Below are 26,536 nucleotides of genomic sequence, written 5' to 3'. Positions count from 1 at the left end.
TTTGCTGATATACTAAAAAAAGGCCGCTACAAGTTTAAAGAAATGTCTTGCATACATTCAAAAAAAAAAACAAACAATAATTTTAACGACATATTTTTTTTTTAAATTTTCTCTGTATTGTTCTGTCATTTCGGGCGATGACGCCCAAAAGTTCGAAATTTACTAAAGGCATCAAAAGTCAGTGATTGATTTTGTGTATATATTTGCGAGCACTGAAAACACGTTGCCTGGTGAAAACAGACGGTCAGAGCAAGAAGTCAAGGCATACGTCTGATAACTAATTATGCATATTTAAATATAGCACACATCTTTCCTGCACAGAACAAAACAAAAAACACGTCATCCACTCACGTTTTTAGTCTTCAATTTATAATATTTTAATAATCACAAGTGCAATATTGAAATGCCTTAAAAGCCACAATATTAGCAACATGTTTTTCAACTGAGTAAACTTTAAGCAGCTTTAGAAAATTAAGTAATCGTTTCAGTTTACTGCCTAAAACAGAAGTCACTTCTAATAACTTTAATCGCCTGAGTTTACTGTAACATTACATCACAAACAACACAAATACAGCAATACTAGTATAAAATGATGATGATAATAGTATTAATAATAATAATAAAAAAATGTATTTCTTTATATAAGTATAAAGAAATAAACTATCAGGTGGAAGAAACAGAAGACCAAAAATATACAGAGGAAAATATTATGTAATTTTACAAAATATAGTAAGAAACTGTTTAAATACTGTCCAGCTGTGTGTCAGCTGTGGCATTTGACCATCTGCAGTTTAAACAGTCAAAAAAAACAAACAAAAAACTAAGAAACAAAAAACTAAGAAACAAAAAACTAAGAACCCCCCCCCCCCAAAAAACAAAAACAAAAACATGGTACTTTTAAAGTAATGCATTACCCCAGTGTTGTTGTTATTATTATTATTATTATTATTATTATTATTATTATCATCTCAACATTTTCTAAAGTTACAGCCTAATACATTCACACGTGAATGCATGTCTGAATAGCTGTTGGTCAGCTGGTACAGCTCTTTTTCAGACTCCAAAAATGATCTTGAGATCTGCCAGAGAGAGTTTAGAGAGGGTGTTTCCGGTTCCCGACAGCACGTTCTGTGCCAGCTCCTTCTTCTTTGCCTGCAGTGTGGAAATTTTCTCCTCCACTGTGTTTTCACACACAAATCTGTTGACAATGCCACACACACACACACACACACTATTAGCACAAAGAAACGCAGTTTACACATCATTGTTACCAGTACATGCTTAGTAAAAATTAAAAATAAAGATGCGAACTAGAAATTTTGTGGAGATTCAGAAGCTGATGCGTCACCTGTGGATGGTGACGTCTTTACATTGTCCCACTCTATAGATTCGGTCACAGGCCTGATCCTCCAAAGCTGGGTTCCTGTTGAAGGGTTAAAGTTGAAACTGGACTTTCTTCTATCTTACGGAAATTTTTCTTAAGTTTGGAATAACATAATCTCTGCAAAACTTCTGATTGTGTGATGTGTGCACATGTTTGTTTATAACTGCCCTTAAATTGTCCTTTGCCATTCTTCATAATGCAAAATGTGAAGGCACAAGATATTTTAGAGGATAAAAATTAAATTAGAGAGGATAAAATGTGGAAAAAAAATCTTTGCACAACAGATAGATTTCAAATGCAGCTTGCTACATTAAACGGAGAACGGCAAACAACAGAAGTGATACTTTTCTGGCTCTTTGAATGACAATGTGGCTCTCACCAGTGCATGTCAATCAGGAACAGGTGATTCCCACCGATCAGATTCAGTCCAACCCCCCCGGCACAAAGAGAAACCAGCATCACCTGAAGCAAAAACCAGACCAATTAGGCAGCACTATACATTTATAGCTGTGCAACAAAACAGTTTGATTACGCTCATTTTCATCATTATGACTTCAAGCTTAGTACTCAGCTGCATAGCACACTTGGTATAATGATCACAGCTAATCTAGAAGTCCCATTATCATTATCATTATTACTACTATTATTTACATTTCAGTGTTGCAGCAATTTCTGTTTATCACATATATTTAACTTATTGTTGTTTACTTTTTATTTAACTGTATTCTTCACAAATGGAGCAAACATTACAAAAACAGGAACAGTTGGCCTTACATGTATGCACAGATTATCAGTGCAGGCACAAAAAAAGAAAAAGAGTAAAGTAAAAAGCCACTTTAAACACAACGCTGTTTTACATAGTGCATCAGTGTCTTCACAGTTTTTTGTAAACTGATAAGTTTGTTAGTTTAAAGAAAAGAAAATCTCTTCATGTCTTTGATATTGTTCACTGTGCCATCCAGTCATTCTTAATTAGGGGTTCAGGTTTTAATCATTTACGGGTTATTGCTTTCCCATTGGCTGCGCAAGCAATCTTCTTAATAAGCATTTGTCTTTTACAGATAAGTTGCTCGCAGTGTTACATAAATAAATCCTACAGAAAGAAAAGTCCATCTGTCGTTGTTTCTCCTATTTGTACACAGTTTAATTTAGGGGTTATAAAATATCTTAACAGGTAGATATTCTGCTAATCGTCATCTGTAATGGAAGATCTCAGAGTCTTTCTCCAACTTAGATTAGTTGAATGTTTTTCACTGACCGGACGTCTGAATAAATGAAACAAGTTTCTTATTGTTGTTGTTGTCTTATTGTTGTAAATTTTAGTCTTTTAGTATTTCAAAATTTTATTTCAATTGAGTGGTAGAAAGTGGCACCAATTTCATTCCAATATTTAAACCTCCCATTGATTCTTACTGGTGTGATAATTTTATCATTTTAAATATAGGTCCTCTGCTCTTGATTTAAAAAGTGCCATGGGGATTTTCCTTGCAGCTAGTTGTATAAAAGTTGTTTTCATTTTTTATAAAAGTTGAATACATTTATTAGTGAAACTCTGTTAAATGTGCAGAATGGATTTCCATCCTCATTACGATTATGAACATCTTAAATTCTATATTGTTTTCATTCATGTCAACCCCTTTACTTGGTGCATTACTGCCACCTGTTGGTTAGAAGTATGGAAACCATCCATTGTGCCACCTCATATTGCTTAATTTCTGCTCCTGCGGCTGTGTCTATTTGTGAAGGTAATTGCCTACAGGGAGGAGGTTTAAACATGCTCCTGTGCAGTTCTCCAAAATCTAAACTTCACATTGCTTGACGTGTATGATGATATGAGTCGTTCGAAAGGTGATTAGCTGAGAAGTGGACTGGAACAGGGAAGGGAGAGAGTGGTTCACCAGGAATGGGAGAAATGCAAAAAAACCCCATCAAACCCCCCCCCCAAAAAAAAAAATCTAAATCATAAAAAGCCCTCGGCTTCATTCAAACATGCTCCATTTGAGGAAAATATAGAAATTTACCTGTGGTCCTTTTGGGTTAGTGTTGAATTCTTCCACCAGGTCCATGCGGCGTTTAGGGTTGACGGTCCCGTCGATGACGCTGTACGTTAACCCCATCAGCTGAAGATGAACCGCTACAATTTGGAGCATGCTGGTCCACTGGGACACGATCACACTGGACAATAAAGGCAGGACACACTATGAAGACCACACATGAGAAGGTAACATAAAAATTGGTCTATTAATTGTGAAAAAAAAAAAAAAGACATGAACTCTGAGTTATTGTGATGTGTAATATTTTACCTTTTGTGATCATTACTATTCTCTCTGATTGCCTTCAGCTCAGAGATGATAGCAGAGATCTAGAAGGAAAATTCATCTTTTAATACTAACAAACAGACTTTGAACTGGACCACCGTGCGCTCTTATCACACACATTGTGCATTTTCCCTGGTCTCAAAGACAAATGGTCAGCTGTGAATTTTAAAACATTTAGCATGAAAACAATCATGTCAAATCACGATTTAGAGCTGAATCTGTGTGGCAAAGATCCAAAGGCTCCAACTGAGGGCAAACAATCCACACCCAGTGACTTCATTGCTGACTTTATTGTGACTTTTGATCAACAAAAACAATCATACCCTGATCCTATTTCACCATCTATATCAGACAGCACACATTTTCACACTCTGCCAGTAACTGTGATGTTAGTGTGCTGATCGTTTGCCCACCTTGGTGCTTTTGCTGGTGCCCTCAAACAGCCGTGAGGGGAAGCGTGTGCCATTGAGGGCCACAGTGTCTTTGGGATCAGGGCCAGATGGCGAGGGGCTGGAGGAGAGCGACAGAGCATTCAGCTGCTCCTCCAGAGATAAGACGATCCCATCACCCTGCAGCTCCGATGAGTCCAGAGTCTGAGCACAGGAGACACGGAAGGAAGGAAATACTTGTGTGCAGTATTCAGTTTGTATCATTATGTGTTTCTTTTTAAATTATAGACAAAGCTGGAAAGCCTCATGAGAGCATGTGAAAGTGTGTACCTTCTTAAGAAGTGACAGGTGACAGCAGCATTGTCGGAGGCGAAGCAGCAAGGACAGGATGTGGACCGTGCTGGACACCTGCTTAGCCTGCTGGGAGCTCGACAGAGCAGGATCAGCCTGGGACAAACCAAACTCCTGGGCCACTGGAGAGACAGAGAGAGTGAACATCATTTTAAATCACCATTACTGCTACTAGCAAACACTGATTGCTAAAAGAGTTTGACTCAAAAGGCAAAAGTGCCATCCCAGCTTCCAGTTTAATTTTTGTTGTTGTTTTCTACACACAAATTTAATTATGCACCTTGTATAATATGCAATTGTGACTGCAAAATAACCTTTGCACAGATTAAATTTATTTATTGGTGAGGCCCCACCTTTCTCAAAGGGATTAGAACTGGACGTGCTTCCCTTCTTCACATCATTTCCTTCATGTTGCTTTAGGTAGCTCTGCAGAGTAGATCTAGAGTAGAGAAAAAAATTAAAAAAAAAAATTAAACCCCTAACTGTAACACTGCCTTTGCATTTCACAAAGGTCCATGTATTTCTGAGAAGACAGACTTTTACCTGGACTGGGCAAATAACACATCATACACAGCCTGCTCATCCTCAGAAAGTTTGAGTCGATGCACCTCGGAAGTCCGATCAGGAAGAGACACCTGAAACAAAACTGTTTTAGTATCTGGTTATATTTTGTAATTAAACATACACTCCCAGAAGCTAACAGATACTTTACCACCATTAAATTAAAAAACAAACAAACTCTTAATAGTGAGTGTATTTCCTGATGTGCTACCAGAAAGACAGATGTTCATGGAGTCTGTGTGTGTGTCTCTACCAGTGGTTTTCCTTTGGCGTCCAGTTGGTCTTTGGTTCGTCGGAGCAGCAGAGTCCTGGTCAGGATGTTGAGTCGCTCTCTGCCTCTCTTGGAGCCGTTGTCCACCTGAGCTTTCCACAGTTTGTACTCGTCGAACGGAGAACAACGGAGAAACCTGAAAAGACAGAGGAACGCAGTGAAAGAACATGATCTCATTCATGAAATACATATATTATTCATAATGTATTTATTCCATTTGTGCTTCCTCGTCTCCTCCGTCTTCCATGCTTCTGCTCGTGCAACAAATATTAAGCTCAGTCCTCCTGACTGAAAACTGTATCTGGAGGACAGAGGAGAAAGAAGCCTTTCCAGAGGAGCTGTAATTGAGGATGCACTGGTGTATCCTTTGCATGTTTTTATCTTCAAGTATAAAACAGCCATGTCACACAGCTGAAGTACACAAGCCAAGGTGAGAAGAGGATTTGTCAGACGTTGTTTTAGTTATTTAAGATGCTCAACTGTGTGATCAAATATTCCAGCCTTCATGATTTATATGTAACTTATTAAAAACAGGCGTATTATCTTGTCAATCCATATTATTAAAATACTTAAAATAAATATTAAAAACGGACCACACATGTGCAGCAGGCTAACAAAACACAGGATGGGTTAAAAACTTGTATTCACTGTGCTGTTGTCTTACTTGAGCAGCGAGTACATGTCCAGCAGGTTGTTCTGAATGGGTGTACCAGTGACAGCCCAACGGGCTCCGGCCCTCAGCTGACAGACGGCCATGGAGGTCTGCACTTTTGGGTTTTTGATGCTGTGGGCTTCATCCAGAATTATGCGGGCCCAGGACACTCGCAGGAGAGGAGCTGAGCCTGGACGCTGAAGAAAAATGATGGGAAGTGTGTTTGTAAGTTATTTAGTTTTGCTGAAAGTGATGTTTCCAACACTTAGTAAGAAATCACGAAAACAGTATTTTTTTTTTGATGCTGCTGCCAGCATCTTCAGTGTTAACACTCAGAGGCTTTGCTTCCGGTCGTATATGTAGTATTTACCACATCGTCCTTATCCGGGTTGGGTTTATCAGCCTCTTCTTTTTGGACTGGAATCTCCTTGGACACTAGGCTGTAGGTAGTCACCACCACATCGTAATTGGCCAGTCTGGTGGACATACGCACAGCACTGTATTTAGTTTTTGTGACTCAAATGTCCTTCAAATGGGAAAAGAACAGCTGTAATGAAGATCTTTGACATGTCAAACAAACAATGACAGAGCTGCTCTTCACTGCTTTGCCCGAAATAGAAATAAAACATTTACTTTACACATATCAATTCCCCCGTGTGTATCATTTCATTTTGTCTGTGCAAGCATGTTTTCCCAAGAGGCGTGTTTTGCAAAAATAATGACAGTTATGACAGTGGAGCTGCTTTTTGTCCACATTAGTCACGTTTACGACTGTACTGAGTTTTGGCTTTTCCAAGCTTTCTCTTTTAAAAACATTTGCAGGACACTCTTGTTCCTACAGTGCTTTACTATGGCCTCAAATACCAACATTTTAACATGCAACTGTTTGGCATAAAGGTATAAAAAGGTCAACTGTCACTACGGGAACTTTGTGTGGCTTCAAAGAGAATAAGATGCGACTGCACCATCAAAAAAATGAGATAAAAGCAGAGCGAAATAAACAGCAATGTGCGTGTGAAAAAGTTTGCAGCTTTCTTACACTCTGGCACTTCTCTCACGGTTCGGGCCGTGGTACAGGTACACCGTCAATTTGCCCGTCTTGACATGTCTTTCAATCTCCTTCTTCCAGTGGTGCACCAGGGAGGCAGGGCAGATGATAAGAGTGCCCTTAGACAACACAAGGCTGCAGTCTGGACACAAAAAAAGGAAATAGGAAAGGAAATAGCTAAAAAAGGAAGAACTGTGTAATTTTATTTAGCTGGATTATATTTGACCCACTGAGTCAGTGACAAAAGGTTCTCGTTACCAGTTTTGGATAACCAGCTATCCTTCTTCTTCTCTTCCATCTCCTCCTTGTCCTTTTTTGCCTTCATCTTCATGGCCAGTATGAGAGAAATCATTGTCAAGGTCTTCCCCAGACCCATGTCATCCGCTGATTAAAAAGAATACAAATGAGATATACTAGAAAAAAGATGAAGAAATGATAAGAAGCGAGGTGTTCCTCTCTTTGTCATGTGAGCAAACTGACTGGCCTGAGGAGACCATTTCTGTACATAGAATAGCAAATTAAATGTAACAAACAGACCCCACGGGCTTAATTCCAACTTTAAACAGAGGAAGAAAATCACATGAAAAAACACTCACCCAGTATTCCTCCACAGGGACTCTGCGTTTCTCTCCAGAGCAACCAGGCCAAAGCTCTCCTCTGATGGGGCAGGAGAGGCACCTGAGCAACCAATCACAATGCAGCAATCTTAGACTAACATCATCGTCCAATCAAAAGAGGAAATATAGGCTGTATCATTCTAAATTGTGACAGTTTTGTGAATAAAAGAAAATGTTTTGATGCAAAAATGAAATACTCTACGAATTAAAATATATGGACACATAAAGATTATATTCAGATGCAATTTCTTAGAGCATAATAATGTAAAACTCTGAGCTAAAATTGGATGCTCTATTTCTAAAGCTGACCTTAAAATGTTGCTGCAATACTAGAAGCAGAAAACCATCCTTAAAATGAGGAGTAAATAAATGGCACTCAGTCAGACACCAGGTATTTTTTATGCAGTACAGCCTCAGTCTGAGCAGTCAAATCAGAGTAAAGATGGCGCTGAGTGTCTTGTAAAAAGTGCTGATAGATGAATTTAAAAGTGGGGTTTCATATCTTGAAATTTTGGATCATGCTTTTTGGTGAAACTATTTGTGTAACAGTTCAACCTCTCCTGCTAGGAGTTGTCTCTCATCCACTATCTTCTATATCACAACACCTTAAAACGTAACCAAAATGTAACCATTGACTGACAGAGCTGAGCACTAAAGCTTGCAGTTTAACTAAAGCCTTGTGTAATCAGTCAGAATATCTGAGTGCTGCTATGAGTTTCCTTTATTTTTGAAGTTTTTGTGAAAACGTAGCCGTTGTTGTCGGATTTTTTTTTTGCCACAGTAGTGAGTGAGGCAGTGTGTAACACCTTGATACCCTTGGGATCAGGGGCCTCAGCCTCGGCATCAGGACAGGACTCCAGGGACTTGTGGAGATGGTCGATGGCCTCACAGGTGGCATTTTTCACCGCCAGAAGACGGTCGTCGGTCATTCTACCCCCATAAAATGTCTGTGCCTGTGGGTATGCTGGAAACATTAAGGATGAGTGATTAGCAATCTATATTAATTTCAAGTTTTAAAAAAATGATTACACATTTTATAGAAGTGTTTCTCTTTCCTATTTGGCATACCTCCATACATCTGAGAGTATCCCTGGCTCAGCTGGAGCCCCAGAGAGCCACCAGAGGCCTGATGATGGTGCAGGGCTGGGGCTGGAGGAGCAGGGAGCAGGATGGTCCCACCCTGCCGGCTGAATGGATTCATCTGAGTGGTGCTGAAACCAGAATCAGTGCTGCTACACGCTTTCTCAGACTCTGAAAGGGAGACACAGACATCCAGCCAAATCTAAAAAACCTTGTTGGTTTTATTATTACACTTTCGCCTGCACGTGTGTTTTTCAGGGACAGAAAGAATATCAAAGAACATCAAATTACACAGCAACTTACTAAGACAACAACAACAAAAAAAAGTCTCTCAAGGTTTTGCCCATGTATGCATAAGGGCTTAACTGGGAGTATAGCTGGGGTACATAGTGGAATAACTAATAAGCAGTTGAATAAACCATCTATTTCTATTGTGCAGTGTGACTCCTACCAGGCTGAGAAGCAGCAGTGAGGCTCAGTGACTCCAGGGCTTCCTCCAGCTCTTTAACCTGTGTCCTCAACCTGTCTCCTTTATCTGGTAGCGCCTCCAAGTTTACCGAAGATAGAGTGGCCTGAGGACAGAGTGAAGACAAAGAGCTCTCATAAGCCTGAGTATTAAACTAACCAGCTGCTCTGTAGTATTTGTTGTTGTGATGTATACAGTACTGGAATGTGTAAAGTGAATTTTGATTTTGGATGTTGATTACTGACCAGCAAACTCTTAATCCAATTTTCTGTGTACTAGTTGACTGACCGATTAAGATACAACCCGACTGATGCAGGATTTTTAATGCTGATACTGACAGTTGGCCATTTAATTGTATTCTTTTCCAAAAACTCAACAGATTTTCCTAACATTAGTTGTGCCTGGTCATTGATTATCTTGTTTACTTTATGCTCTGTCCTGATCAACTTATAACAAGGTTGAAAGGCGTTTCTTCCATCTGGTCTTTTTTTCCCCCCACTTTTATTTATGGGCTGTTAGCAGTTAGCTAATACCAGCCAATTAGATATCAGCCCAATGATAAATCACATTGCTGGACTTGTAAACTAAACTGTACTTAACAGCTACCTCAGCCTACTTTGTCAGCTAGTGTAGCTAACAGTGTCAACTTTAACATTTAAAGAGAAAAGTACATTCTGAGAGCTTGCAGATTATTTACTATGATATAATTACAAGTACTACAAATATTCTTCGGTGTTTTGGGAAACGCAGCCTAAGAGTGACTGATATGAGTATATCGGGGCGGTTAATTAACAGATTTCTTAATGCGGACATGTTTGACATGCATATAATATATTTTTTTAAATATTATAATAATATTTGTATGTTAGGTTTTAAATCAATGCAGTGCTCATGCATGACATGTGTTGTCTCCTCTTCCCCTCACCTTTTTCTGCTGGAGCTGAACGGTGAGCAGGTTCTGCAGCCCTTTGGGGTTTTCCACCGGCTTTTTGATGTTAGAAGCTGGCTGGAATCCTGGGAAGTTGGTCAGCGTCTTTTGGACAGTAGAAACAGGAGGAGTCTTCTGCGGAGCAGGCTTCACAGACACCAGTACCACATCATCATCATCGTCGTTGTTTTCGGGACTGTTGGGCTGACTGGACTCTGACTGAGTTGGTTTGTCAGGTATGGGGCTCCTGCTGCTGTCAGAGTCTCTGGATGCATGGGTGCAGCTGCTCTTTTCTAGTATTTGTTTGGTTTCTTTCACCTGAGAGGTTTCGGCATCAGATGGTTGCTGAGTCAAGTTCCTGTGAGAAACTGGTGCAGTTTGATTGATTGTTTTGAGTTGATGTTTGTTTGATGACTCAGAATGAACAGTCTTGACGCTGGAGGAAGAAATGCCTTTTTCTTCTTCTCCTTGCTTGATGCGGTTCTGCTCGGGCGTGTCTTGAATCTTCTCGGTTCTTTTTTCAACACTGTTTTCTTTGGGACTGTTGTTCTCCTCATTTGAAACTCTCTTTTTTAACTTCATCCCCAGTGGAAGTTGTTTACCCCGGTAAGTATCCGACGACCTGTGCTTATCATCTGCCTTTTCTTCCACTCCTGCACCTTGTTGCCTTTCATTTTCTTTCTGATAACTTGCTCTTCCTTCAGCCTTGTGACTTGCTTCTTTCTCTTCATGTCTATTGTTCTGCAACTTTCTCCACTCAGAGTCCTTGTCTGCCTGGCTTGGTGCCTTAAAGGGGTTTCGTACAGGTGGAAGACATGAGGGCTGTAGCTGTGTGTCAGACAGAGGGCTTCTCTTTTCTGTTTCCGGCTGCAATCATGGAAGACAACACACTTTAAAAAAATATGTCATAGAAATTTACAGAAAAGTGTCTAATAACAGCTAATCCCTCATGTGGTGTTTAAAAAAAGTAAATAGTTCAGAATAGGAAAAATACTTGTTCATACCATTTAGCTACATCCTATTTAAGGCTGCAACTTATGATTGTTTACATAATAAATGTATTAATCAATGCATACGCCAGGAAAACCGTAAAACATTTACAGTTACACAGCATTAAAGAAAAAAACAACAAAAAACAACAAATACAAAAGAGGTAAGGATTACTTTTGTTTTGAGTGACTGACCAATGAATTGACTAATTCATACAAGCTTAATTATTAGTGGAGTAGTGAGAACACTAACTTAAAACTTTAACCGCATTTTTAATAACTAAAAACTATCTTTAATAACTGTCTCAATGCGATGGCCAGAAACCGTTGGTGATACAGATACTGAATGTATATAAAAAAACAAGTGTGTGTTGGGAAATCTGTGACAGCACTTACTGCAGTCCAGGGTACATTTCCACACCACCTCTGGCCTGCTTTTTTACCTACTGCACATCGGTAGAACAACCTGGAAAACGAGAAGGAATTTGCAGTTAAATACAGAGTCTAACCAACCTGGTATCTAGTCATATAAGCTGCGTATAAGCATGCAATTTCAGATTTCTTTCTAATACATACATACACACACACCTATAGCCCTGCTGTGGCTGACTGTAGCTGAGAGCCTGGAGTTCCACCATTGAATCTTCATGATGGAGGCAGTGTGATGGTGAAATGCTAGAGATATGATAATTCACATCAATAAAACAAATATTTGTGCAACACACACATTTGTTTATCAATAACTTTAACAATATGTCAGTGAATAACCTCAGATGTTTGGAGAGGGCCAGTGAGTATAGTAAAGTTGGCTACTGAGATGAATGGAACAAAAGCAATGTAAGGATATGGCCAGTGAATAGTTAAGAGACTATTATTTGGTTCAAACACAGTGTCAATGAATGGTTCAGGTCTGAAAATACAGAGGCCTATTGTCATCGGGGGAATACCTGGTTTGCTGACTAAAATCACAGCCTTGCTTGTCAACGCAGACGTAGAAGCTCTTGCCTTTATTGGGTCCGTCTTTTAATCCGGTTTTTAACATACACACGCCGCCTGTGACAAAAAGGTCTCTCTTTAGAAACACGTAAAAACTCGAAGTGCGGAATATTTAAACCGAAGGTTAAACTAATTATTAAACTATGTGGGCAGCAAACCTTTTTTGTCCTCAGGATAAAAACACAAATATAACCTCTTTAAATCAAACACAATATCCAGTTTACCATTTTATAACACATAATTAATCACCACTGACCGATTACCACTTACCGTGTATACTACATACAACCTTTTCCATTTTATCAACACATTTAGTTCAGTTCAGTTACTAGAACGTGAAGGGAAGGGCTGTATTTTGTATAGACCAATCGCAGCTCTCGGATAACACATCCGCTCTGCAAACGTCAGTATAAAAGTCAAGGTCCGAGTTATTTAGCAAAATTGTATTATGATGGACAAAGACATAATATATAATGATGTATTAACATTAAATACCGATAAATATTAAATACATAACAATATTAAAAAAATAAACTCAACAAACGCCAAATTGCATTTGCTTGATGACTGTTATTGTGAAATATATTTAACTTTTAACCGGATATAATATAAGCTAGTTCCGAGAACTTCCGTAAACCTGTTCCGTAGAAATTTTTTTTTTTAATACATGTATGCAGAAGTGACTTTTCTGTTTAAAAAACGTATGTTTTGTATATAAAAATCATTATTTATAATTTCTATGAAATAAAAAGACATTTAAAAAACAGTTAGGACCAGCGTGATGTAAGACTACGTTACCCACAATGCAACAACAACTTCATCGTTGGGTTTTTTGGTCTCGCGGGCTTTGTTTTGATATGGCGGCAGGCTTCGAATTTTTTGTTTGTTGCCTTTGTATAACGCCCGATTTCATCACAGTAAACCTGCTTTTCTCCTGAGTTACAGGTAATGTCGATGTGTTTTGCGATGCTTGTTAATGTTGTAGTGTCGTCACTACAGTGTAACATCCGGGAAAAGTTTTTATGAAATAAATAAAACGCAGCCTGCCAATAACGGGAGAGTGTCGACGAGGAAGCCAAGCCTTTTAAATAAAGCGACATTTGAGGAAAATGAAAAGAGCACTTCCACATTCCACGTGAGCCACATGTCATAAATGCCACCATTCTCTCCTATGTTTTTTTTTTAATAGACATTGTTAAGATTATTGTTCGTAACCAAATATCTGGAACTGACTTCTGTGTAGCAACCAGGACGGAAACCAATCTCGTATTAAAAAGGCAATGTCTTTTCTATATATAACGTCCCTATGTATAGCTTTATTGGACCTGGGCGTCAGCTATAGGGTGTTGGACGGTGTTTATTCGTGGCGTGATTAACCCTTAACCTGTCACCATAATCTTTCTCTTAGATCCCGGATTAGACTATCCTGCCTGCGACATCGCAGCCATCATGTCATCTCCAGCTGGCCTTCAGTACTCCCAGGCAGACTTGTTGGCCCGATGGATGCCAAGTAGCACCAGAGCCGGAGTGATCCTCAGTCCCTCTCCGGATTTGGCTGGACCCTTGCGGCACACCTCTGCCGTGGGATCGTCGCCCATGTTGCCAGACGATTCCTTCGCTTCCGACTTTGCCCCGTTGCCCGCTTCTACAGACAGCAGCTGCCTCGGTGTGGATGCATTTAGACGGGCAGCAGGAGGAGAGATGACTGAGTCTGACAGGCCGGTGAACGGTCTAAACTCTGTCCCGACGAGAATTGCAGATGGACAGCTGGACACTTTGGACGAGATGGCAAGCAAATCACAGGATCTGCCCCTTATGATGAAGCTTGAACAGGTATGGACATCAGTGCTTTTCAGAAGCAGTTGTCTCCTGTAACTTGAGACAATCAAGTTGTTAAAAGTAGAAAATAAATTCTTAGTGAAACCAAGAACATATGTTTGGCATATGTGACTAGCCCTGCTGTGCATCTGAGGAGATGGACTTTCAATACCTAACATACATGACACAGATACTGGGAGGATCTTTAGTTTTACTGGTTTATAGATACAGGGGTGAGACAAAGCAGAAAAAATGAACCTATAATTTATTTATTAATAATGTAAGAACATTTGGACACTATAATGCCACAGATTTCCTAATATATGCAAATTTTGGGCCCTGCGTGGACTTCATTGTTGATTACATCACTGCTTCCTGTATACTTAATGCACCTCCATCACACACACTCCTTTACGTTTCTCTGCTATTAATAGAGTTTTTCCCTAAGGCAATTATGTTGGCTGGGACACAGATGCAATTAAACACTTAGACTATATGTCAAATGGCAGTATGTGCAGCGCATGTGGATTGACACTGAGCTGAAACTAGTGGTACTCAGAAACATCTAGGTTAAATGTATCTTAAACCATCTGAAAAACATAGTGGGAGCTAAGCTAAACTACATATCGAATTAGAATTTAATGCAATATGTGTGTGCAGTTAAAGAAATGGCAGCAGCACATGCAGGAGCAGCTAAAAGCTCATCAGCTGGAGGAGCTGCTTCATCTCCAGGAAGAGCAGCAGAAGCTACTGGGAACGCTGAATGGATCCCAGCACTGCACAGGAGGTCAGAGAGTGAAATTACACGAACAACTGCGAAGTGATCATTTTGAGTTCAGGGTGAATGTGGTGTGCAAGTATGTGTCCTGTTTCATAAACTGAAGTGATGATAACCCATCTTACAGAGAGTTCAGAAATGTCCGGACCAGAGTGGGTTGAGGACACGCTCCACAGGTCATGTTACACACAGTGCTCTTACAGTCCTGATACAAACCACCATGGAGTCCCACGGGGCTCTATGATTGGCCGTCAACCAGAACAGCAACTTTCACTAGTTGTCAGACACGAGCAGCTACCCAAAGGTCAAGCACCTGAGGAGGGTGATGATGAGGAAGGGGGTAAGATATATTTAATATTTTAAATGTAAGTTTCAAATGTAAGGCCCAGGGGCCAGAATCGACCCACCAAAGACTCCAAACCGGCCCACTGCACAGCTTCACATGTGTGAAATGTGAAGGAGTACATTAGATTTGAATCATTTCACTGTATTTTCATAGGTTTTACAGCTCTTCCTATTTATAAAGACCCCTTCCATGTCCATTCATACTACACAAAAGTTGGTAACTAATAGATAAACAATTGAATGACACTATCTACCATAGAAATGCATTTTGTTTTTTTTTGCAGGTAGTCCACAGTAAAGAATAAATTTGACATGATATTTTATTACTACAGGACAGTCTGGGCTATACATTTCCAAAACATTTTCTATAATTTGACATATCTGTCATATAGTTTCACTCTTCCAGTTTACTTAAGATCAAAGTGGGCTGTATGTCTCCTACGATGTAAAACAAGTTTGACATCCCTGGTTTAGAGTAAGACATTTCCACAGTTTCTTGGTATTTGTGTTTTCTATAGAACAGCCAGTGTGGATTTGCCCTGTCTTTCATCACACGGTTCACATGTTTTCAGTGGTTAACCGCTTTGTTTCTGTAGGCTCACTGGACTCCAGAGAAGATGAGGAGGAGCACAGTGTCAATGCGAGCCATTTTTCTGAGGAAGATGACACGTTAATGGAACATAATGCTGTGGCAAGGACTGAAGACGACAGCAGAACAGAAGACAAAGTCTTTCACGACAGGTAAATAATACATAGTCTTGTATTTATGTAGTTCTAACATCAGACTGTCTCGACAGATCAGTGTTTGAGTATGGTTTTGTTTGCCTCCTCTCCAGACCTATAAGGCCAGGTATTGGGGGTCAAAAGCAGACATTTGAGGAGCTGCTTGAGGAGCAGCTGAAGCTGGAGGAGCAGAGGCTAAAGTCTGCCCAGCAACAACAGGTCAGAGGATGTGTCGAGTGCTGAAAAGTATCAATAATGAACCATTCATTTGAGTTTGCATTCTGCAGGTGACAACCTGATATAGGAATGTAATGTCTGCACAAATGGAGCCTGTCTGTATTTTGCAATAAAATACTTTATTTAACTGGAAAAACTAAAAAAATTCCAATTTACATTGAATTCAAATCTTGTCCTATTCCTTCAACAGAGTCGAGATGGAGCCAACGCTGCGCAAGCCCCTCCTAAGAGAGCCTTCTTGAAGCGAGGAGAGGGCCTTTCGAGATTTACAAATAATCGGAAAGCTATGTTCCAAAAAACAGATGTAAAGAAGGACTCCAGACCACCACCGCCTCAAGCCAGAGTAATCTCTCGCAGCAACTCGGAGCCCACATATATTCAGAAAGGAGCCGCAAACAGTGCCCCACGGCTTCCTGTCCAGCGTAAAACTGCTACACTCAACAAGGAGAACCGGTTGAAGGGACTCAGTTCACCACCCCACGATATGAGAGCAGTGACTAAAGTAGCACGGACAAAGGTTTTAGGTAGTCATCAGAGACAGAACACAGCAGGACCAGAGACTGTCCAAACTGATCCAGGTGGCAGACCAGCCAAACATCAGCTGGGGAAAGTTCTGTCAGTTCAGGCCGTGAAAGCCCCTTGTCTCAATGTTCAGCCGTGTCCTACAACCAAACAGGGCGGGAAGTTAGGACAGGCAGGGGCGGCTGAAAATGAAAAAAGCTGTGGTTCAAAAGGGGAATTAGCAGAAGCAGGAGGGGTTTCTAAAGGAGGAGACCCAGTTATACAGGATTCCTTCGAGTTGTCTTTTCAGAAGAAGCTCCAGCGATGGGAGTGCGACCGACAGCTGGAGAGCATGGAGCTGGGAGAGTTTGAGCTGCTGGAGCAAGCGGCTGAAGAGCTGTCCTTCTCATCTAACTCCTCCTTTGTCATGAAGGTGCTCTATTTCACTCACCAACTCATCACGCTTTAATTCAACACTTCAAATGCTGGAATGTTTGGATGCCTACTGTTACAATTTTTTTTGTCACACAGTTTTTTGTGTTGGTAGTATCTGTTTCCTTGTTTGTGTTGTTGGGATTCAGTATTTCTGCTGCCCTCAAGTGGTCAAAATCTGCTATTGCATTTCTAAAGAAATTACCAGATTGGGTTGCCTTTCTCCAGGACTTTACTGTTAGTCTTGTGTTATGTAGACATAACCCCTCTCTCCAGAAAACTATTACTCTGCTCATTCCTTGCAGGTTCTTCAGATGGATCAACAACGACAGCTGCAGACTGTGAAGGGGCTCCACCAGCGACGCCTCTCTTCAACTCCCATTAAATCACCTCCTAAAGGTGTATTTCAGAGGTGCAATAGTGTTGGAAACACAGGTGGCTTAGCAAGCAACTCTTTGAACTCAGAAGCATTTGTAAAGACAAGAAATGATATACTAGAGAACAAAGAGAGCATTAAGGAGACACAGGACATTGAGAGAGAGGACAAACATGACATCTCTGACACGACACCCTGCAGCCGCTCTGAATGTGGAGACGACAAAGTGGTCAAAAGTTCTCTCTGCTTCCCTGCACCTATTAACCCACCATATGACAAGCGGTCGTATGAAGATGAGGATAGTTTCAGGGACTCATCTTCAGATGTGGCTGAAGAGGATGATGTGGAGAGTAAGAGTGTCCACAGCAATAGGGAGGACTCCACTCTGATAGAGGGCAAAGACGGCGAGCAGGGGAGAGTTGTGTTTGATGATGACGACACATGGAACGACCTGGAGGACACTGCCATCGGCACAGCCGATGAAAGCAAAGAGCTCAGTCCGATTTCCAAACCGACAGCCAGAGAAATTTCTCCCCCACAGAAGACTTTGTTGAGGAAGGTGGCTGTGAGCAAAGGTGTGGAGCTGGGGAAGGCCACAGGTATCGGTTCAGTCAATCTGGAGCCTGATCATCCTCCTGCCTCCCAGCTCATGACAAAGTTATTCCCCTCCCTGAAGCCAAAAGCCCAGAATGCACCACTCCCTCTTCCTCCAGCTGCTTCTGTTGAGTCCAAAAAGCCAGAGGAGGATACAGGTTAGACAAACACTTTCTTTGTTTGTTATTGCGTTAGTAGAATTAATGTTGATTGAATGTTAATAAACTTATACAAAATATCAGCAACTTTATTAAATGAAAAACTGATAGAAAAGCCAGTTAAAAACCACACATTCCTCTTATTTATCAGTTGTGTATGCATGTTGTTGCCCTCAGGCCAGCAGATCCAGTCGAGACAGCTCAGGGAGAGACTGGCTGAGCTGGAGATTGAGATTGAGAGATTCAGGAAGGAGAACGCTGCGCTCACCAAACTCAGACAGGAAAACGAGAAAAAACAGGAAACTCTCAGGTGATATGTTCTTCTTTGCATAAGCAATTCAGTAAGGAGAGTATGCAAGTGTGAAAACTTAATAAAAATATAAAGACACTGCATCTGGTATTTGGAAGTAGCGCTGTTTTCTTTTGGGAGAAATATTTTCATGAAATGTGTTATTCCTCTCCTTCCTCGTGTAATGCACGTTTGTACTTTGCTGTTTGTGTTGTAGGGCAGAGCGTTTGGAGTTTGAGCAGATGAGAGCAGAGGAGATGGCCAAGTTTGAGGAGTACAAGAAAGAGGAGACGAGGAAGCTGCAGAAGGAGCGCAAATTGTTTGAGAAGCACGTGTCAGCCGCAAGAGCTATTCCTGATAAGAAGGAACGAGAAGAGATCCAGGTGAGCGTGGACATGACGCGCAAAATAACCACATGCATATCTGCTCGATGTGTAAATAAGATTTGATACTCCTGTATTGCTTATTGTTTAATGAAGTTATTAATGCTAAAAAATAAGGTTTTTGAGATGAATTATTGTGTTTGTGGCACATATCCACAAAACCCTAAAAAAAGAACACATTTAATGAAAAAAAAAAAAAAAGGGTCTCAAGAAGAAGATATTTATGTGTCTGCCTTTATTCAGGAGTTGAAGCAGCAGCTGAGCTCCCTGCAGGAGGAGCTGAAGAGAAGGGAGAGTCGCTGGTCCTCCACACAAAGTCGCCTGCGTCAACAGATCGACTCCCTCAGACAAGAGAACAGCTCACTGCGTGACGAGGTGCCTGACCCCCCTAACGCTTTCTCTGGTTACACACGCGTAGCTTTAAAGTGCACCCTTTATCTGGATCGTAAAGAGTGGGCTAAGGCTGAAAACTGAACCCTGCATCTTCCTGTTTGTCTTTGAATTGAAGATCCACGTGCTGGAGAAGCTCCGTCTGAGTGCCTGGAAGAAAAACCCTGTCACTGCTGAGAAGGAAAGTCCCAGAACATTTGAGAACAATATGCCATCTGTGACCAAAGGAGTTAAATTTGCTGTAAGCTAATTTATAAAGTCTGTTATTGTTATCTAAAAATTATGATCCTGTGTTCAAACCTGAAATAAATACCTTATATCAACACGAAGAGAAAAACATGGGAGAAGTTATAGTTCCACAACACTTCATTTTGTTTTTCATGATCATCAGTGCTTTGACAGTCTTCAGAGCTTTAGCTGTGCAGGAACTCTAATTATTCTACTCATATTTCAACACTGCTTAAGTAACTGCAAAATCACTTTGTTTCCAGAGTCCTCTCGACTCCAGAGGGAGTGACAGCAGCCCTCCACATGTCAGCTCTGCTGCAGCCACTAGAGGGAACTCCAGAGACGGCAGTCAGGGTGCTGCAGGTACAGTCAAGTGTTTCCAGTCGGTCTAAATCCTTTGTGACACATGGATGTTAGAATAAGAGGTTCTTGCTGACATGTAACTCCATAAAACAAGATGCTTTGTTTTAACACTGAAAACTGATTTCAAGCAAGCATTTTCTGCAAACCTGACAAACAGTGCTTTGCTGCTGCCTCTTTGTTCACACTTACACCATTACTCTGTCCCAAAGGTTTCACTGTAATACTGCTATAAGCAGTATGTTGTCAGTTAAAGAAAAAGTTCTTTTGTGTCCCGGTGGCCACTGAAATGGAAGGTTTTTTTTTTAATCTTTCAAAAAAAACTGTCCAAATAAGTGTCCAAAGCCATTCAAGAAGAACTTTGGAAGCTTGAGGTTGTTGTCTGGCTTATCTGGCAATAAGTCATCTTTAGCAACTCTGAGCCAAAAAAACCCCAGCTCAGCATAAGTAGTGTGGTTAACTCTATTAACTTTTATACTGTCAGTTTGAGCTAAAGCAGGCTAAAGACCCAGTGCACGTAGTAGCTGGTGGACATAATGGAGTATATGGCATGTGTATATCGAGAGATTTTATGTCTGTTTCAAGTTGAGACTAGAACAGTATTAATAGAGTGATTAGACCTAAATTTGCCAGCTGGACACAAACAGGACTCCAAATCATTGATGTTTGTGTCTGCTGGGTTTGTAAATAGCTAAGTTTACAATATTAATAGATTTTAATCATCCAAAAAAGCCCGGGATTGGCTCAGAGTAAAAGTTAAGGAATTTTTAGAGTTTCTGTCAATGATCATCATTAATGATTCTCATAAACACCTTGAATAGTGTGAGTGGTCAAGTATTTATTGTCCATATTTTTTATTCTCTGCAGGAATAAAGAGCAGCCTGAGGAAGCCAGCAGGGCCAGGCTCCTCTTCCAGCTCCGTACCCAGCAGGAAGACAGAGGAGAGGTCAGCACCTGCCAGCAGCCAGGAGAAACCACCAAACCAAGAACACTTACACAGCTGCTCTCCAGTAAGAGGCATCATCAGTGTCATACAAACACTGCAGTGTTTCCTGTACATGATGCAAAACACCTACTGACATCCAGATAGAAGAAGAGGCAACATTTATGGCACAAATTTAAGATACATTTGAAAGGTCAGATGTTTATTAGTCCGATTCTGCATCAGGAACAGAACAATTAAAGTCTTGTTTAAAAACAAACAAACAAACCAAAACAAGTCTGTCTGTACGTGCTGCTCTGTCACAGACCTCATGTTTAAAATCTTCGTATTGCAGAACACTGATTCTCCGACAAATGAACTTGAGCGAAGTAAGGCTGAAGAGACCGAATCAACCAGGGAGGTTATCACACATCCTGATGGCAAGGTGAGCAGCAGTTACATACAGCTGAGTTTGGCCCTGTTTTCAACAAGGAGTTATTTAAAGAGGAAGGTTGCACTACTAAGTACTAAGTGTGAGCAATTCAGTCACTGTGGAATAACCTCAAACTTACATTAGCTTTTATTGTTGATATTCAGTAGAGGCTGTTGATGGAGCTGTCCTGATGTTTCCAGGTAGAGAAGGTTTTGGTCAGCGGTGATCGTCTCATAGTTTACCCCAACGGGACCAGGAAGGAGGTTTCAGCAGACGGACTGACGGTCAAGGTCATCTTCTTCAACGGCGATACTAAACAAGTCATGGCCGACCAAAGAGTGGTGAGATGCTTGCTTTGCTTTAAACTCATATTTTCAGTAAATACATGTACGCTGGACCCCTGGACATGTGCTGTGTGTGAGGAGAAATGCTGGACTATTTCCTCCTGCTTAAAGGCAGGATGTGAGGAAGGAGGGGAGGGGTGGCTTTGTCAGGCGTACACCACTGTCTTAGGGAGGGGGTGTCTACCAGACTTATCTCATTCTGACGTATTGAGTAGAACACCTGTTCAGAGGGAAGCAACGTGAAGATATGAAAACATCTGACAGATTCAAAATTGAGAAATAAACGAGATCAGGACAAACAAAGTGATGCAGGCAGACAGACCAGGGAGGCCTTTCACAGCCTTTTGAATCCATTAGCCTTCCTGAATCACAGCACCGGAGAAAGAGCTACACAGACACACTGCTGGATGTAAGAGTAAGAGATTAACACAGATGAGTCCTTCAAAGTCTAACTGGAGTATCGTCTTGTTTGCTGAGATATGAACACAAATGCAGTCACACGTCAAGTTAAACAAGAGAATGATTCAGGAAATGTTTAGTTTTAAATAAAAAAAAATTTAGAGCTAATTCATAGGATCCTGAATTAACACTTAAAGGAAAACTTTTCAGGGCTTGTTAGTATTTTAAAAGTGAGGAGGAATGTGGACAGTTCATTAAAGGATAAAAAAATCTAATTAAACTTTTACAACTAAACGTCCATGAAGAGCATGAAAGCAATATACTCTGTATGACTTGATGTAAGAAGTAGAACTTTGCATGGTTCTTCTCTTTATCTTACCTGCTGATAACTAACAGTGCTGCCCCTTGTGCTCAGGTCTACTACTATGCTGAGACCCAGACGACACACATCACCTACCCAGATGGCATGGAGGTGCTGCACTTCGCCAACAATCAAACAGGTGAGAGCAGATGATGAAGCAGTGAAATTACCACGAGACAAAAGCTGCTGGGCTTTTGGTATTAGTGAGGTCATATTCCCATCTCATCTGAGTGCAGAGTAATTGTAAAATGATATAACAGGAGTGATAAACAAGATCTGCGTCAGAAATCTGTTGTGGTGGGGAACTCCAGGCCTCAAGGGCCAGTGTCCTGCAGGTTTTAGATCTCACCCTGGGTCAACACACCTGAATCAAATGATTAGTTCATTACCAGCCTCGGGAGAACTTCGAGACATGCTGAGGACGTAATTTATCCATTTAAATCAGCTGTGTTGGATCAAGGACACATCTAAAACCTGCAGGACACCGGCCCTTGAGGCCTGGAGTTCCCCACACCTGGTTTACTGCATCATGAGTTCTCCAAAGTAGCAATCTTGAAATGCATTGTTGGAAGCAAAATGGCTTTTCTGTCCCATCAAAAAATTTTTTTTAGTACGACAAAGTGCTTAAGTACTGCAATTAAAATATGAGGCCATTTTAGAATAATTCATCATAACAGCTCTTTAATATATTAAAGACTGATTTTTATTAATTAGTCTATAAATTTACAGGAAAACATGCAGTGCGTTCTTAAAGGTTTTCCAATTCAAAAGTCAGATATTCACTTTACTGTAAGAAGAAGGATAAAATAAAATAACACAACAGTACTTAAAGTAGAAGTCCACGAGGTAAGTGTAGGAAAGGAATTTCCTTTCTCATGCTTGTCTTGTGGACTTTGGACATGTGTACTAACTCATATTCTACATTAATTTTTATTCCTGCTTCAGAAAAGCATTTTCCCGACGGCCGTAAGGAAATCACCTTCCCAGACCAGACAGTAAAGAACCTTTTCCCTGATGGCAGGGAGGAGAGCGTACTGACAGACGGTACCATCATCCAGGTTAACTCGTAAGTCAACCTTATATTTCCCTTACTACCTTTATAACAAAATGGTTTTTTGCATGATATCCTTTACTGGACATGTACTCATAACTTAATTTTTGTAGGACTTCCGTACCCTTTCCACTTCTGCACTGGGCCCCACGAGGGATATATTTAAAATGACAAGGGGGGGGACCCCCCAAAAAAACCAGCTAGCAGAAAATAAGACTCATTTTACCATCATACCGCAAAGTCAGATATTGTGAATGTTGGAGGAGGAAATAGCAAATATGTCAGTGATGATAACAGGTGCTGCTGTCTATGTATGTGTCAATAGATCAAACAACTGACTAATGGTTATAGAAATTGAGTATTACCACCACTCAAGACTAACTGGGCATGTATACATGCTGTTTCTCTCAGGGACGGCACCAAAGAGATCCTTTTTAACACAGGCCAGAAGGAGATCCACACAGCAGAGTACAAGAGGCGAGAGTATCCAGACGGCACAGTGAAGACCGTCTACGCAGACGGGAGGCAAGAAACCCGCTACCCCACCGGGCGGCTCAGGATCAAAGACAAAGACGGAAACGTCATTCTGGATACCAAGGTGTAGAAAGGTGGTGAATCTCAGTGACTGTGAAACTTGAAGCATTTTTATTATTGCAGCTATTGTTCAAACTGTGAAAAAATCCAGGACATCAGAGAAGGTTGTCTGGAGACTTTGGTGCTTTGTCTTTATTTATTTTCTTCATGTGATAACAGATACAGGTGAGCTTTGGACATTTTGTTTTAACGATGTAACATAATCAACAGTTCAAACTGCTTTGATATTCTTGAGTTGACACTCCTTGCTTCTGAGATTCACAAATCAGCTTTTGTTGTTTTTAAATACTTCTGTCTGTATGTAGCAAATAGAGTGATGTGACACACTTTTGTGCCAGTGGTTTTACACCCACCCACTAAAGCACAACTGGCAGTGGCACAGGCTCAACAAGCACTACCCATGGGTGTAAAAATGAAACACAGACCAATAAATAAATGCCAGTTTAACACACTGAGTAGACTTGGCGTTATAGAGGAGACAAAAGGAATCCAACACAATACACCTCAAAGTCTTAGACTCACAATGATTCTTAACAGGACCTTCTTTTGCACAAAAATCTGGGATACTTTTTAATAATTCAGCGAGTCCAACAATGTTTTGACTTAGCCCCTCTGGGTTTGTTCAAAGACACCACCCAGTCAGCTTGTTCATGGCCAAAAGTGTCCACCAACAGATTAGGTCTGTAATTTTTTATTATTTTTATGTTTTATTTTTTTTCAATTTTTTTCTGCATAAATTTTTGAACTAACATCAGTTCTTTCCATAAATATAAAATAGTCATTACTTTTTACATTTTTGACCCTTTAAACACCAGTTTGTTTGTACAATGCACTTGTTGGAAGACAACCTCAAAACTCACAATTTCATATATTCGAAGTGCTACTGGAATTTCTTGTATTATTAATAGTAGAGTCTGGGAAATGTAATTGATTTACATTAACATTGATTATTATGGATTATGCTCAAAAGACACACATTCCTCCGATTCTATGTGGGATATCGCCTGGGTAGTTTTGGTGAAGCCACAGACGGACAACAAAATCTTCCTCTGTTGCAACTGGAGGAGCCGGGGAGGTAGCTCTGGGTTGTTTCCCCTGTGCCAGTTTTCATCTGAGGAGTTCCTTTGCCAAGGTGACCGTAGTAAAGACGTTGTCCTTGGAGCTCCTCTGTCAGTTGGAGTCTGAACCCCTTTCCCTTTTTTACTTCCTGAGAACTTCCAGTGTTGTCATCCAACATGCTATGTATTGCTTTATTCTGGTGCAGGCTCACATCTCCACTTCATCTATAATCCTCCAATCCTCACACCTTCACCTCCCGTGCAGGTTTGTAAGGGTGCACAGCAGGTAAAAGATTTCCTTTGTTATAAAATAGTCAAAAATACATCTCAGGCTGCTAATGCAGGGAACTGCATAGAGGGTGAGTCCTGGTTTGATACCAGTGGGCATTGGATTGTAAAGCAGTGTCTCTTAAGTAGTGGGACCCACATGGTTTTCCCTTCACGAGGCATGCACTCAGTCACCGGCTCCTCATTGTCAGAAAATGCTCCGCCATTCTTTTCCATCAGCCGTTCGGCCTCCACCTCCGTGCCACCCATCCCCCAATTCCCCGCAAAGGCACTGGCTATTACTCATCATCAGTGGTAATGCAGTCAGCCTCTTTGGAGATTGTTTCTTCATCTTAGGCAGATGTCTTTTCTTCAAGGGCAGAGGACTGCTTGCTGTCCTTGCTCTCTGACCAGATCATACAGACAGTGCTTGAAGCAGTGATGACCTTCTTGCCATCTTGCCAGAAAAAATGATCTGGAAGCTGTTAGGCTTACTTACAGCAGTAGCGCTGTCTGCACCTGCATAAACCTCAGGACAGATTTACAAACAGTGTTTGTTGTTGTTTGCGCTGCAGCTGCAATGTTGAACTCTGCAAAATGTCCTGTGATTTTTTTTTTGTTTGTTTGTTTTGTTTTTTGAGTTAATATTTTGGGTATGATATCTTTTTATGAAAAGTACAAAAGTAAAAGTGCTTTCAGCATGTGCTTCAAAGCTAAGTCTGACTGGGATCCTCAAAGCTCAATATCCTGCATCAACAGAAATTCACTGCAGCCTGTGTAATATTTGATGTGTCATCATTTATTCCAGTCTATCTGCAAATACATGTTTGTGCTGCAATGTCATGCACAAACACAAACTATTAGATCCTTAAGATCAAACCTATGTCAAAATTGTGTCATTCTTTTGGTCCATTGCAGTGTCGTAAGCCATCAAATGCCCCTATTAGAAACTAGGAATATTACATGAAATTGCTTGTATGGCCAAAAATTGGTAGATTATGTAATTTGGTAAAAAACATTAAACTACAATTCATGTGTTGAGTTTAGAATGAAAGCAATTTTACCTAAATTGCATGATTTAGTACTGTCAATAACAAGGAATCAAAAATTGTTGTTATAACAGGTTTCAATAGGCCAAGAATGGCCACGATAGAGCCCAGAGGGTTAAACTTTCTATTATCCTAGTTTTTTCTTGCAAGACAGCCTGTCTGTTTGTCCCAGGATATTCCTGCTTAATATCCAAACCACGACCTGCTTTCGTCTGCTGTGGATGAACATTTGTAGTTTTCTCGTGTTTGCAACTATTTTTATTTGTAAAAATGTTAAATGCATATTTATTTCCCTAGCTGGCTGTACATATTTTTTTTGTAAAATACATTTTTTTAAAAAATCTTTGAGTGTTTTTGTAGAGACTGTATCACACCATCCTTTTCATTGCACCTTAG

The 26,536-nt window shown here is 40.5% G+C and overlaps 2 protein-coding genes and 1 long non-coding RNA gene across 5 annotated transcripts; 1 reads left to right on the top strand and 2 right to left on the bottom strand.

The window, feature by feature from the left end:
• Positions 1 to 352: 352 nt before the first annotated feature.
• Positions 353 to 12,448, bottom strand: ttf2 (transcription termination factor, RNA polymerase II). 2 transcript variants are annotated; one of them, XM_019353399.2, is made up of 23 exons: positions 12,321 to 12,448; positions 12,002 to 12,107; positions 11,631 to 11,729; positions 11,451 to 11,520; positions 10,063 to 10,932; positions 9,123 to 9,243; positions 8,660 to 8,842; positions 8,398 to 8,555; positions 7,571 to 7,652; positions 7,233 to 7,358; positions 6,966 to 7,116; positions 6,297 to 6,402; positions 5,939 to 6,123; positions 5,257 to 5,410; positions 4,986 to 5,077; positions 4,796 to 4,881; positions 4,422 to 4,564; positions 4,116 to 4,295; positions 3,688 to 3,746; positions 3,406 to 3,559; positions 1,764 to 1,846; positions 1,349 to 1,423; positions 353 to 1,198 (listed from the first exon to the last, which is right to left on the bottom strand). In XM_019353399.2, the coding sequence occupies exons 1-23, from the start codon at positions 12,346 to 12,348 to the stop codon at positions 1,054 to 1,056; spliced, it is 3,456 nt and encodes a 1,151-aa protein (XP_019208944.1). In that variant the 5' UTR covers positions 12,349 to 12,448; the 3' UTR covers positions 353 to 1,053. The 2 variants fall into 2 exon arrangements, with proteins under 2 accessions (XP_019208944.1, XP_003456658.2); XM_003456610.5 differs by having other exon boundaries at positions 11,643 to 11,729.
• A 402-nt stretch (positions 12,449 to 12,850) lies between these two features.
• cpap (centrosome assembly and centriole elongation protein) lies at positions 12,851 to 26,481 on the top strand. 2 transcript variants are annotated; one of them, XM_005475315.4, is made up of 19 exons: positions 12,851 to 12,995; positions 13,459 to 13,883; positions 14,529 to 14,655; positions 14,774 to 14,986; positions 15,588 to 15,732; positions 15,828 to 15,933; positions 16,142 to 16,885; positions 17,190 to 18,012; positions 18,190 to 18,322; positions 18,519 to 18,684; positions 18,928 to 19,059; positions 19,193 to 19,315; positions 19,566 to 19,665; positions 20,530 to 20,672; positions 20,940 to 21,029; positions 21,218 to 21,358; positions 22,176 to 22,260; positions 23,067 to 23,187; positions 23,584 to 26,481. In XM_005475315.4, exons 2-19 carry the CDS (start codon positions 13,500 to 13,502, stop codon positions 23,774 to 23,776), a joined length of 3,969 nt encoding a protein of 1,322 aa, XP_005475372.1. In that variant the 5' UTR covers positions 12,851 to 12,995; positions 13,459 to 13,499; the 3' UTR covers positions 23,777 to 26,481. The 2 variants fall into 2 exon arrangements, with proteins under 2 accessions (XP_005475372.1, XP_005475373.1); XM_005475316.4 differs by lacking the exon at positions 12,851 to 12,995 and adding an exon at positions 13,019 to 13,185.
• On the bottom strand, positions 21,455 to 22,272 carry LOC102081869 (uncharacterized). Its single transcript, XR_269926.4, has 3 exons — positions 22,140 to 22,272; positions 21,684 to 21,764; positions 21,455 to 21,581 (listed from the first exon to the last, which is right to left on the bottom strand). It is a non-coding gene; the product is annotated as an uncharacterized LOC102081869 (long non-coding RNA).
• Positions 26,482 to 26,536: the final 55 nt, after the last annotated feature.

This window comes from Oreochromis niloticus, linkage group LG16 (genome assembly GCF_001858045.2).
Source record: "Oreochromis niloticus isolate F11D_XX linkage group LG16, O_niloticus_UMD_NMBU, whole genome shotgun sequence".
In the NCBI taxonomy this organism is placed as follows: Eukaryota; Metazoa; Chordata; class Actinopteri; order Cichliformes; family Cichlidae; genus Oreochromis; species Oreochromis niloticus.
The sequence above is the reverse complement of the archived record's forward strand: the minus strand, read 5'-3'. Positions and strand labels throughout refer to the sequence as shown.

Bases quoted from the DNA above. Each gene is read 5' to 3' on its own strand.
- ttf2 (XM_019353399.2), bottom strand. From the start codon at position 12,348: ATGGAAAAGGTTGTATGTAGTATACACG. The intron at 12,108-12,320 runs GTAAGTGGTAAT...TTTTTGTCACAG, and splicing joins GGTTGTATGTAGTATACACG to GCGGCGTGTGTATGTTAAAA. The intron at 1,424-1,763 runs GTGAGAGCCACA...ACCCTTCAACAG, and splicing joins TTCCTGATTGACATGCACTG to GAACCCAGCTTTGGAGGATC.
- cpap (XM_005475315.4), top strand. From the start codon at position 13,500: ATGTCATCTCCAGCTGGCCTTCAGTACTCCCAGGCAGACTTGTTGGCC. The intron at 15,934-16,141 runs GTCAGAGGATGT...TTCCTTCAACAG, and splicing joins AGTCTGCCCAGCAACAACAG to AGTCGAGATGGAGCCAACGC. The intron at 21,030-21,217 runs GTGAGCAGCAGT...TGATGTTTCCAG, and splicing joins TCACACATCCTGATGGCAAG to GTAGAGAAGGTTTTGGTCAG.